The sequence below is a fragment of the Impatiens glandulifera genome, chromosome 5, assembly GCF_907164915.1.
Source record: "Impatiens glandulifera chromosome 5, dImpGla2.1, whole genome shotgun sequence".
Classification (NCBI taxonomy): domain Eukaryota; kingdom Viridiplantae; phylum Streptophyta; class Magnoliopsida; order Ericales; family Balsaminaceae; genus Impatiens; species Impatiens glandulifera.
The window spans coordinates 53,217,926-53,231,306 of record NC_061866.1 but is presented as its reverse complement, the minus strand read 5'-3'; the positions used below and the strand labels follow the sequence as shown (position 1 = coordinate 53,231,306).

The following is a 13,381-nucleotide window of genomic DNA, read 5'->3' as shown; positions in this document are numbered from 1 at the left end:
CTTTCTTTTTATATATCTGATCATTTTCTTGGGTCTCTGGTGGGATTGTTATATTTGATTTATAATTTTTGAATGGAAGATGAATTTATCGCCTAGAGAATCGGACAGGTTCAATTGCCTTTACATAGCGTGTACAAAATCATGAAGAAAGTGTTACCGGCACACGCTATGATATCGTAAGAGGCGAAAGAAAAGGTGCAAGAATGCACCTCCATGTTTATCTTATTAGTAACTGGACATGCCGCCAACAAGGCCATGGCCATGAGAGATAAACGGAATTCGATTAACGGAGATGATCTGTTGTGGGTCATTATTGCCTTAGGATTCGAGAATTACGTAGCACCCCTTAGATTCTATCTCGATAAATACCGCCAGGAGGAAAGAGATGAAAAGTTGAAAGAGAAGGGTGGCCGCCGGCTGTGTAATAAAAAAGATGCTTCTGGCGTGGGAAGATCCGGTGGAGGTAGGATTATTGATTCGTCCGCCGGGTTTGCTACGGGATTCGGGATGCAGCAGGGAGGACCGATGATGAATATTGTGCAGAAGCAGCAGCAGCAGTACCAGGGAGGACCGATGATGATAATTGAGCACGAGCTGCTGCAGCACCAGGGAGGACCGATGATGATGATGATTGAGCACGAGCTGCTGCAGCACCAGGGAGGACCGATCGACGATGATGATGATGATGATGGGGGAGCAGCAGCAGCAGAATCAGGGAGGATCGATGATGATGATGATGTGGGAGCAGCAGCAGAACCGATGATGATGAGGGGTGCACCAGGGAGGACCGATGATGATGATGATGATGACTGATGAGGGGGGAGAAGCAGCACCATGGAGGACCGATGATGATGATGGTGGATCACGAGCTGGTGCAGGTGGAAGGACCGTATGATGACGGATCACGAGCTGACGATAATGATGAACATGCTGCAGGAGAGAGGACCGATGAGGGAGCAAGAGCTGCTGCATCAGATTTAGGGAGGACCGTTGATGGAGCAAGAGCAGCATCAGGGAGGGTCGACTATGTATGGTTCTTGAAACTTGGAAGAAAACCCAGAATCTTGAACTTAATTAGACTTTCAGTTATTTCATACTTGGATAATTCCTAGTAATTAAGAATAAGAACAAGAAAAGCTAGGGGGTTATACTTTATATTATTTGTGCAATAGCAATTTTTTTATAAATCATATATAGTATATATCTGGTAAAGATCTCAGCTTTTCTTGTGGATTTTGTTCATTCATGCATGGGTGGGGCTTCTTTTTTTGTTCATAATAATCCATAATTATTAATTAATTGCATATTCTATCAATGTAATCAATCACTATCTTTTGTTTTAAACAAGGAAAAACATCACCACTCACTTGTAGTGAAATTAGTTAATTAGTTTTAATATTAATTGGTTACATAGGTTTGTTAATCATAATTAGCTAGTTACTAATTAGTTTTTTCTGACAGTTAATTAGTTAGTGAAATTCCACAGTAAATAGATAATTAATTAAATAATAAAAATCTTCTAAAATAATAATTTTGTTTTAATATATATTATAAACTTATTTTAATCAGAAAAAAAATATTTATATTTTGAAATAACAATATTATATTATAAATAGAATTGTATATACAAATCAAAATTATTAATTATCATATTAAACAAATTCAAAACATTTTTGAAATATATAATAATATTTTTTTTATGATTATAAAGTTCTAATAAAAAAAAGTTATTTTATTTTTAAATAATGTCTTTGTTTAAAAATATTTAAAAATTCAAATGCTCCCAGTTGAGATACCACCCCATTACAACCAATATGAGTCATCTATATATGATCACCCATGCATGATGCACCCGGCCGGTTCATTCCATTCCATATAATTTGCATGAATTCTTTGAATTCAGCACCGCCGCCATTAATTAATACTACTCTCTATATCTGTATTTCTTGGACGTCTGTGTCAGAAGTGGTGGATGTTATAATTGATTTAATTATTATTTGTCGATGAAAGATAAATCGGACTGGTTCTTGCCTCTAGTTAACGTGCACAACCTCATGAAGGCAGACGCTAAGATATCGAAAGAAGCGAAAGAAATGGTGCAAGAATGCGTCTCGGAGTACTTTATCTCACTTGTAACTGGAGAGGCCGCCGACATGGTCGTCAGAAAAAAACGGACTGTTATCAACGGCGACGATCTGTTGTGGGCCATTAGTACCGCAGGATTCGAGAATTACGTAGAACCCCTTACATTCTATCTCAATAAATACCGCGAGGTAGAAAAAGAGAACAAGGGTTATAATGATAAAAAAAAAGATGGTTGTAGCACGTCCAGTACTGATCATCATGGGATTTATTCGTCCGCCGGCTCTTCTGAGGGATTCGGTATGCAGCAGAGTGGTGGAGGAGGAGGAGGACCGACGATGATGATGAATATGATGGAAGGACCGATGATGATGATGATGAATATGAGGGAGCAGAAACAACAGCAGAGAGGATCGATGATGAATTATATGGGGGAGCAGCAGCAGCACCAGGGAGGACCGATGATGATGAATATGAGGGAGCAGCAACATCACCAGGGAGAACCATTATTGATGATGATGGGCCAGCAGCAGCAGCAGTAGCAACACCAGGGAGGGCCGATGAAGATGATGATGGGGGAGCAGCAGCATCAGGGAGAACCGATGATGAATATGGGGGAGCAGCAGAACCTGCAGGGAGGACCCATGATGATGGAGCACGAGATGCTGCAGCAGGGAGAACCATTGATCGATGTTGATGGAGAACGATCTTCTGCAGGAGGGAGGACCGTTCAAGAGGACGGAGCATGAGTTGACAATGATGATGAATATGCTTCAGGAGGGAGAACCGTTGATGACGACGGAGCACGAACTGCTGATGATGATGGAGAAAGAGATGCTGCAGCAGGGAGAACCATTGATGTTGATGGAGAACAATCTTCTGCAGGAGGGAGGACCGTTCATGATGAAGGAGCATGAGCTGACAATTATGATGAATATGCTTCAGCAAGGAGAACCGCTGAGGACGACGGAGCACGAGCTGCCGATGATGATGGAGAATGAGCTGCCAATGATGGAGAAAGAGCTGCTGCATCAGCAGGGAGGAGGACCAATGATGATGATAGGGGATCAGCAGCAGAAGCAACAGCAACAGCAAGATGGAGGACCGTTTATGTGGATGGAGCACGAGCTGATGCATGACGATGGACCGTTTATGTTGACTGATCACGAGCTGACAATGATTATGGGGGAGCAGCCACGGCAGGGAGGACCAGTGATGGGGCACGAGCAGCAGCAGCAGCAGCAGGGAGGGTTTGGTCCTGGAAACTTTGATCATGATCAAATGAACAGTGGGCCGGGGTGACTAGCTAGTGAGGCGAATATTGTATATGATGAACTAATTAGACTTCCAGTTATTTTATTCTTGGATTCCCATTCAGAACAAGATCAAGAACAACAACAACAGGAACGGGAGAGCTATACTTGATAAAATTGCATGTACGTGAACCATCAACTTTTTCATTATAAACACACATAAGTATCTAAACTCATGGAAAAAGTGTTATTTCCTACCTATACCGGCCATGCCATTGTTTCACTCATAAAATGACATTTATACATAAAAGTGAAATATCATCTTTTTTATTTGTTAATTTTTTTCTCTTTGTACAGGTGGTGATACCTTAGTGGATACAGGCACTATCTGTATAAATAGTATCGAACTAACCTGAAAAGAGATTACCTAAAAGATCGAAATGTTATGGTTCCATTCTATGGAAGTGTTTTGAATGTAAATAGAAGATTTATGATGTTAAGGTATTATGCTAATTTTCTATAATTATAAAAAAATATATATATAATGTTCATTGGGGTTGGAGAGAAACATAAGGAGAACTAATTAGTGCCATTAATTAATTGCTTATTCTTTGGATTTAATAAATCACTATCTTCTACTTGAAAGAAGGTGAAACATCACCACTCACTAGTGAAATTAGTTAGTTTAATTATTAATTAGTTTTAATAGTACCTAATTACTTAGGTTGTTAATCATTAGTTAATTAATTAGTGAAATTCCAGCGTATTTTAATTGTTTGATCAATCATATTCTTGCTTTTCTAATTTAATTAGAAACTTGACTAAAGGTAATTTAAGAAATAAATTATTTGTTTAAATCTAATTTCAAAATAAATATTTGTATTTTAAAAAAATCAAAAAAAAATTCTAATGTATATATAATACAGAATAATTATTCAAATATTTTATAAATAACTACTGAACTAAAAGCATTAATTAATAAAAAAATATTTTAAAATAGTAATTTTGTTTTAAATACCTCCATTATTTGATATTCTTGCTTCTGATGACTGGTTGAGAACTCTTGTTTTTAGGCCGATCGTAATGGAAAGGTAGGCCCGAAATTTATTTCTCATCCAGCACACTTTTATGTTTGTCGATAAATGGGCCTCATATAGGCCCCCCCAAACGATCTATTGAAATCACCGTTTTTAATTGTATAACCATACATCATTTTTTTGTAAAATATATAAATAAATGAATATGCTGTAAAAAAATGAATAATTAAATAAAAGCGGTTATCGTGGTTGTCTTGTGAGAACTATGTTCATTTAATAGGGGGCATTTTAATTTAATAAGGGACAGGTCATTCTCCACGTGTATTTGATCCTGACGACATATATATATAATATTGCCAGCCTGGCAATTTCTTCTCATAATTACTACCTAAACCTTGCCGACACTTGACTTGGGTCATGTAATCAAATAAATAAATTAATAATCATCTACGTTAATTAATTAATTAATTAATTAATGATAATTAAAAATTAAAATCAATCATTAGTTGTTATGCTTTTGTATGTATTAAATTAATTATATAAAAATTCCACTAATTAATTGAATGTAAGGTGTAACCACATTAATTAATGTCTTAATTATTTCTGTAATTATCTAACCACTAGCTAGGCCTAGGATTTCGTGTTTATAAATTAATAAAGCATTGGAATTAGTTATCAGTACTTATCACCGACAAAATATTAGGGCTTAGTTTGAAAATTAATTACTTGATTAAACTATATATTTTTAAAATTACTGTAATAAATAATAGAAATATTATTAAGTTGTTCCAAATCGAAATGTAGATTTTATTTAATATTTCTCATATTAGGTAGTGGGTACGGCCCCATGCTCAAATATATATTTAAATTCTAATTTAAATATATATTTAATGTAGATTTTATTGAATATTTCTCATATTAGGTAGTGAGTACGGCCCCATGCTCAAATATATATTTAAATTCTAATCTAAATATAAATTTAAAAATGTATTTTTGGGTAGTTAAGGGAATATATAGACAATTTAGGTAGTTTCTCTATATATATATATATATGTAAATCGCTTATATATATTTTTACTAAACAAATATTTGTTTAGGGTAATTATAATAATAGTTTGGTTTATTTAAGTAAAACAAATTAATCAAATATTATTTCACTCTCTTATATTACTTAATTTATTAATTAAAATTTATTTTATTTTAAATTATTATTATATTTTAATACACTTTAAATATTCTTACTTAAAAAATTTACAACTTGTCAAAATAATCTACCATCATTATCGATAAAAATTCGAAGATGACTTATATGTTGAATTATAATTATTATATTAGTTCTAGAGTTGTCAAAAATAATAACAAAAGAACATGAGCATTATTTGTTTTTTTTACAATTTTAATCATTCTTCCATGTTATACGAGTATAAATTGAAACTATATGTTGAATTTTAGCTAAACAAAGTAAATGTTGCTCTTAAAAGCATTACATTAAGAATATTTCTTGCTTGATCATATGGTAAAGTGATTAATGTACATCAAAGCTTTCTCCCAATTCCAATTTTTGTGATTCCTAAAGAATATTTAATTTGTTTTGATTAGACATATTGAATTCTTTTTTGTAATAATAATAAATGCAATTAATATTTTAATTTTTTACAAGCAAAATGATTATTACTATTATTATAATGGTAAGTTAGCTAACTTAGTAAGTAAGAATATTAAAATTTATAGTAAAATAATAATGTAGATCATATGCGGCCTACTGTATATTGAAAACGAAAGCATCTAAAGATGATTAATTAATGGAAAAGGTTGATGCATTTAACATGACCTTTGACTATAACATAATCTATAAAAGTTCCCTATAATAATTAGACCAAACTTATTATAAATATTTAAAGTTACTTATTTATTATTATCTGGATTAAACTATACTATTTGTTGATATATAAATTTACAGGGTGTATAAATGTTAGTTCTACCATTCATTATATTTTTTATTATAAAAGAAAATTATGAGTATTTAATATTTTGCATCTTAAATTAATAAACAAATTATTTGACAAGATGTTGATATTATCTAATATTATTTAAATCATTTTATTAAATTTCAAACAACTTAACCAAACAAATATAGAATAGTGGAAAATGAATTATATAAAACTTTTGAATTTTGTATTTATTTGTGTTAGCTTATTAAATTAAAAATAATAATTTAAGATGCCTAAAGAAATTTCATATCAATCAAGGCCTAGAAGAGAATAGGAAAAAATTATGATCACCTTTCTTAAAGGAAAAATATAAACTATTTCCCTGAACTTATAGAGAAAATAAAATGATCCCCTTAACTTATTAAAATTATTATTTAAGTACTGATTGTGTATATAATATTTTTTTGGTATCAATTGTCACAATTAAGGGGTAAACTAGTTCTAAAATTTATACTCAAACTCAGCTTATTTTGACAACTTAAATTACTCGAGCTCGAAAACATGAAAACTAAATTTGAAGATCAACAATATAAATATAAAAGCATAACATTTTGAAGAATTTTTTTTGCAAATTAATTAGTTCAACAATAACCATTCAAATAACAATAACCATCCAAATAGTTAACAATGACCAAAACAATATTACGTGAAATGCAGACGAAATATCAAGCATGTAAAAAGTCAATTTGTTCCTTTGATTGTAAGATAAAAAATAAGAATGAAAAGATGATGAATTTAAGAAAAGATGTTCACATATTGAAGATAAAGATTTTGAAGAGAAGATGTGAAAAAAAAAATATTTAGAGTTCTTATTTTATATATATATAATATTTATAAAACGAGTTACTTTAACTAAAAATATAAAGCTCAAACACGAGAATTTAACTCGGTCGAACCGAAGCTATTAAGAACAACTTGAGTTGAGTCAATCCGAGTCACAATACTATTGGGGTATGTTTGGTTGAAGGTATAGAGGGGTACTACACTATTGGTATAGTATTAATATGGTGTTCTTTTACCTTTTTACTGTTGGTATAAATTATACCCCTATATAATTTATACCTCATATCTTATATAAAATAGTAACTAGTCCCCTTTAGGTACAACACTATTCTTATATAGTTTAATTTTTAATTTTTTATTATATCTTTTATTAATATTATATATAACCTATTATTGTATAATATATTAAATATTTTATTTAGTTTTAATATTATTATTATTATATATAATCATTTTTAATATATATATTTTTTTAAATAGTCAATATTTTAATTAAAAAATATTTATTTATTTTTATAACGATAATTTTATTAATTATTATTTTCTATATTTACTTATATTATAAATAATATTTTTATTTTAGTTTATTTTATTAAAATTATTAATAATATTTAAATTAAATAAACATAATTTATTATTTATATTTTAAATAAATTACATAATTATTAAATAATCACAAAACAATAATTTATAATAATAAACAATATTATTTATAATATAAATAATTAAATAAAATAATAATATTAATAATAGTTTTAAATTAATATTTATTATTTATACAACTTATACTACATTCTTATACCAAACACAAAATTATAAACCATATACAACTTATACCATTTTTTATAATTCTTACCAAACATCAATAACCTATACAACTTATACTACCCTATATTATTTATAACTCGTTACAATTTATACCTCTATACAACTAATACCCTATATAATTTGTACCACCTACCAAACGCTACCTTGATCTATGCAAAAACATTTTCCATTGGCTTTTCAAAATTAATTTATTAATCGTTTATTTACAAAGTTGGAGGGCTTATTTGATTGGTAAGTATAAGAAATGGGGTCATTTTGATTTTACCTGACATTATGAGAACGATATTAAATGAAATGATTCGGATATTATAAGTTAATCATAATAATGAGAGACATAAATTTGAGGTCTTATGTAATTTTTTTTTAATAATTATGATATTGGAAAATTAACCATTAGTAAAATGTAACTAATTAAGGGTAACTAAAAGCAGAGGCCACTGTAATTTTATACATGTATTAAACACTCGCAGAGCTCTACTCACAACTGCTCTGTTCTCTCTCTTTTCTCTCTCACCTTCTTCTCCGACGAGATGCCGGCCACAATGCAGGTCCAATGTCAAGCTCTCATCGGAGCTCTTACCCTATCTTTTCTCTTCATCTTCACCGGAGCTCACAACATCACTCGGATTCTCGCTAAGCATCCCGAATTCTCCACTTTCAACCACTATCTCACCATCACTCACCTAGCCGCCGACATCAATCGCCGCCAAACAATCACCGTCTGCGCCGTTGACAACTCCGCTATGTCAGATCTCCTCTCCAAAGGCTATTCCGTCTACACATTACGTAACATCCTCTCTCTCCACGTGTTCGCCGATTACTTCGGTGCCAAAAAGCTCCACCAGCTCGCCGGCGGATCCGTCACCACTTCCTCCATGTTTCAAGCCTCCGGTACCGCATCCGGAACATCCGGATACGTAAACATCACCGATTTCAAAGGCGGAAAGGTCGCATTCGGTGCATTAGACGATACCGGCGACTACAAACTCACATCGTCATTTATAAAAACCGTTCAAGAAATGCCGTACAATATTTCCGTAATTCAAGTCAGTCACATCATGGCCTCGCCGGATGCCGAAGCACCGACAGCTCCTCCGGCGGCAATTAACCTAACGTCGTTAATGAGTGAGCAGGAATGTAAAGCATTCTCAGATCTATTAATCGCAACTAAATCATTATCGATCTATAATCAGAATCTAGAAGGCGGATTGACGGTTTTCTGTCCGTCCGATGCCGCGATTGAAGATTTCATGCCGAAATACAAAAACCTAACCGCGGAAGGGAAACAATCGTTGGTACTATTCCACGCCTGTCCGATTTATCAATCAATGCAGAATCTGAAATCAAACAACGGATTGATAAACACACTGGCGACAGACGGAAAGAGTAAGTACGATTTCGATATTCAGAACGACGGACAGGCGGTGACGTTGAAGACGAGATTGGTGAGGGCGACGGTTACGGGGACATTGAAGGATCAAGAACCGCTGGCGCTGTATAAGATCAATAAGGTGTTGCAGCCGAGAGAATTGTTTAAGGGAGTTGGGGAGAAGGATGATGAGGCGGATAGTCCGGCGGAATCTCCGAAGGCGGCGCCGAAGAAGAAGAAGGGGAAAGCGGCGGCGAAGGAGGCGGATGCGGATGCTCCGTCGCCGGATACGGATGATTCGGAGGCGGCGGATCAGACTGCGAGTGGGGCGTTTTGGATCGGATCGGGTTGGTGGATGACAGCAGGTATGGGTTTGGGTTTGTCGGTGGGAGCGTCGGTGCTTTTAAGCGTGTGATTTTTTTACTTTTTTTTGTTTATTTATTTTGGTTGAAATTATTCCATTATCATGGACAGTTGGTTGAAAAAGATATTAGTTTATTATTATTATTCTGTTGTGGTGGGTACGGGGACAAATTGCATGCCTTCTGGAAAATAAAAATAAAAAATAAGGGTCCCACCTTCTCTTTAGGTTTTTTTTTTTTTTGGAGGGGGTCTTTATTTTGTAAAATTTGTATGATCTTTTGTGTGTGCACAAGTTTGAGTTATGTATATTTCATTGGCTTATATTATAGAAATATATTGTTTTTTTTTTATATTATCTATGTATATTAAAAATGATAAAGCATGACAAGAATATAAATAAAAAAATGAGTGAAAGGAAAACAAAATTAAGATTGAGAAAGATAATTATTTTGTTGTTGGGTGAGGGTGGGGAAAGCATACACGCACGGCCATTGCAATAGAAATCCAGGCTGGCAATGAACTGATTCTTGTTGGATTTTTTTGTTTGGAAGTAGACCCACTAATAATTAATTAGAAATTTAAGGTCCATGTAACATTCAACATTAATTATAACAAAATAAAAAATTTAAGCTAATTTATTCCATTTCAAGTATTATTCCATTTCAAGTTATATAAACATATTGTATTCACATTATAATTCTTAGAAGATAATATGTGAATGTAACAAATTGTATGCGAATGTAAAAAATATTGTATGTGTCACGAGCATGTTGAATCGGTAACTCACTTACTTTTACATTATTGAAGGTTGAGTTGAATCGGTAACTCACTTACTTTAAATTATTGAAGATTGAGTAGTATCTGGTTTTTTTTAGAGTATTATTATGATTAATACTTCTATATGATATGCCTACATGTTTAGTTATATACTAATATTTTATAGTAAATTATCTAATTAGAGAGAAATCGTCGAACTTTCAATTATCATAGTTGTTCATTATGTATTATTCATAATGCTATTATTATGACATTTTTTAGGCGGTAGAGTCGATAAAAAATTAATCGTTTTTCTCACATCTCTACAAGTTTAATAACATATTGAGTAACGTGATTGTATTATATTATTCATTTATGCGCTTTGAGTTTAAGCGGTTGTCATAGTTGCGAGAGTGTCATGCTAGTTCTTTTTTATTTAAAAAAAATTATATTCTTCATTTATTTTTTATTTTTATTTTTTTTCTCATTTATTTCTTTGTTGGAATATTTAATTGATTTTTATCATTTTTAATTATTATCTAAAAAAATAAATTATTTTATTAATATTTGTCAATTTTCATGGTTGATAGCATATATTATTATAACCTAGTTTCCATGTGCAACTCATTATTTGAAATTTTAGGATTTATTGAATGGCATCTGGACAATAAGCAATAATAAGATTTGTCCAAATATGTATCATTGCAAACAAACAAAAGACAAATTAATTTGCAACTTGTAGTCACACTAGAATTAAAAGAAAAAACATATGGGCAATCGTCCATATTATAGAAATAGAATCACATATCAATATCAATACAACTAATTTGATCTCGTGACTCTCAAAGTTTAATGATATCCAACAAATTTTGCAAATTGTCACAATTTGGGCTTCCAAAGACTATTCAATAAATTTATTGGCAATTATATGTGTAGATGACAATAACAGTTTTACATCTCATTTAATAATGACAACCTCTTCAGAGTTTAGAGTCAGATTCAATTCGATGCAAACTTTAAGACCATAGAAACATAACTTTTAAATGTCTGGGCTTTCAATTATTTATAGGTCCAGTCCACTAACAAAAGGGCCTTGGGGGAGAAACTAAACTCTTAAGGAAGTTTTTTTTTTAAATGAGAGCTAACCTGACGTCCTTTTAAACTCAAAGCGTTTCAAAATGGAATCGAACCGGTAAACTTTTAGTCTCTTAAGTCGCTCTTGCTGAGCTATTTTAAGGGAGAGTTTATTAATAAAGAAAATAACAAATACTTTGGACTAATTAATTTTTGAGAAGAATGCCAATTTTGTTTATAAAATTGGAGTGAAGTATCAAATTTATTTATAAAGTTGTAAAATTATATTTTTGTATATAAAGTTGTCAAAAAATGTCAAAAATATTTAAGATAACGGAAAAAATCTAACGGGGTTAATATTTATCCACGTGGCATTCACCTAATATATATATATATATTTCTTAAAATTATTTTTCTTTTTTCATTTCCAACAAACCCTTTCTATTTTTTTACAGACCTAACCCCATTCTCACTTCACTAGCGCGCTGTTACCGACCTCTTCACCAGCAACTGCCCGTCGACTCCCTCGTCACCAGCAGTTGTCGTTACCGCCCGATTCATCAGCAGTCGCCATCGAGCAGAACAGAATACATGAATATGGTACTTATGGGTATTTAACGCCCCGATCTTTCAATCGACATGACTGTCAAACTTTATTGTAGGATACTCGAATTCTCGTTTGGGTTTTTGGAGACGATGGTGATTTGTAGAGTGGAGGAGAGAAGATTCAACGGTGGAGAAGGCAACGACGAGACGAGAGGTTGAAGGTGAAGACAGTGGCATCTTGAATGATGAATTGTGGTTTTTGGGATGGACGAAACATATGATGAGTAAGATGGATATGATGATTAGATTGAAGATGATTAGAACAATGAGCTTGGTTTTGCGTTTTGCAGTATTGGGTTCAGTATCGCAGTGCATTGATCATCTTCATATTTTTCCAAGTCAAGTCAAATGGAATGTGTAATTTGCAGTACTGGGCGATGGAGGTGGCTGGCGAAGAGGTCGGCTGCTAGAAGATGGAGGTTAGGTATTAAAAAAATAGGATTTGTTTGAAATAAAAAAGGAAAATAGTTTTAAAAATATATATATAATAGGTGGATTATATTTGGATGCCACGTGGATAAAAATCTAACGCCGTTAAATGACTTTCGTTATCTTAAATAATTTTGACACATTTTAACAACTTTATATACAAAAATAAAATTTTACAACTTTATAAATAAATTTGACACTTCGCTCCAACTTTATAAATAAAATTACCATTCTTCCCATTAATTTTTCAAATACCTCTGACACTCATTAATAATATTGTTTTATATATTAATTTTTTACTCATTTTAAATATATATAAAGATGTTAGAATTGGTTTGTTTCTTTCAACTTGTTCTATTTCGTATCCTGTTATGGTAAAACTCGAAAGTTTAAGTCATAGGATTATTTTTGGGTTATCGTTCTTTGCGTATTTTTGTATAATAATTTGAAAATCTTGTTTTTTCTGGCTTGTTTACACAATTTGGATGTTATTTTCTTATGTTTACATCATTATTTTATGATGGGTATATGTTTTCAATTATATTAGTCAAAATTATTTGTGAGAAAAAAAAAAACTATTTTAAGGAGAGAAGACTAATAGAGGTCAACATTGATGGCTTTATTATTATGGTTAGGAAATTGGTTATTAATGCAGTAGTAATATGTAGTCCACCCACACACACTGACTGACCATAAATTTGTTGTTGCTTAATTTGCTCACAAATATATCACCAATTACATCACACTTTGAATTAGTTAGCATTCAATATTTGATGTTTATTTTAAATTTAAAATTATTAAAATATAATT

At 32.0% G+C, this 13,381-nt stretch overlaps 3 protein-coding genes across 3 annotated transcripts; all 3 read left to right on the top strand.

Moving 5' to 3' along the window:
• Positions 1–255: 255 nt before the first annotated feature.
• Positions 256–813, top strand: LOC124939711 (nuclear transcription factor Y subunit beta-like). The gene has a single exon (XM_047480155.1). The coding sequence runs from the start codon at positions 256–258 to the stop codon at positions 811–813; it is 558 nt and encodes a 185-aa protein (XP_047336111.1).
• Positions 814–2,003: 1,190 nt separating this feature from the next.
• Positions 2,004–2,779, top strand: LOC124939710 (nuclear transcription factor Y subunit beta-like). The gene is made up of 2 exons (XM_047480154.1): positions 2,004–2,292; positions 2,391–2,779. The coding sequence occupies exons 1-2, from the start codon at positions 2,004–2,006 to the stop codon at positions 2,777–2,779; spliced, it is 678 nt and encodes a 225-aa protein (XP_047336110.1).
• Positions 2,780–8,458: 5,679 nt separating this feature from the next.
• LOC124940002 (fasciclin-like arabinogalactan protein 2) lies at positions 8,459–10,048 on the top strand. Its single transcript, XM_047480479.1, has one exon. It carries the CDS (start codon positions 8,505–8,507, stop codon positions 9,756–9,758), a length of 1,254 nt encoding a protein of 417 aa, XP_047336435.1. The 5' UTR covers positions 8,459–8,504; the 3' UTR covers positions 9,759–10,048.
• Positions 10,049–13,381: the final 3,333 nt, after the last annotated feature.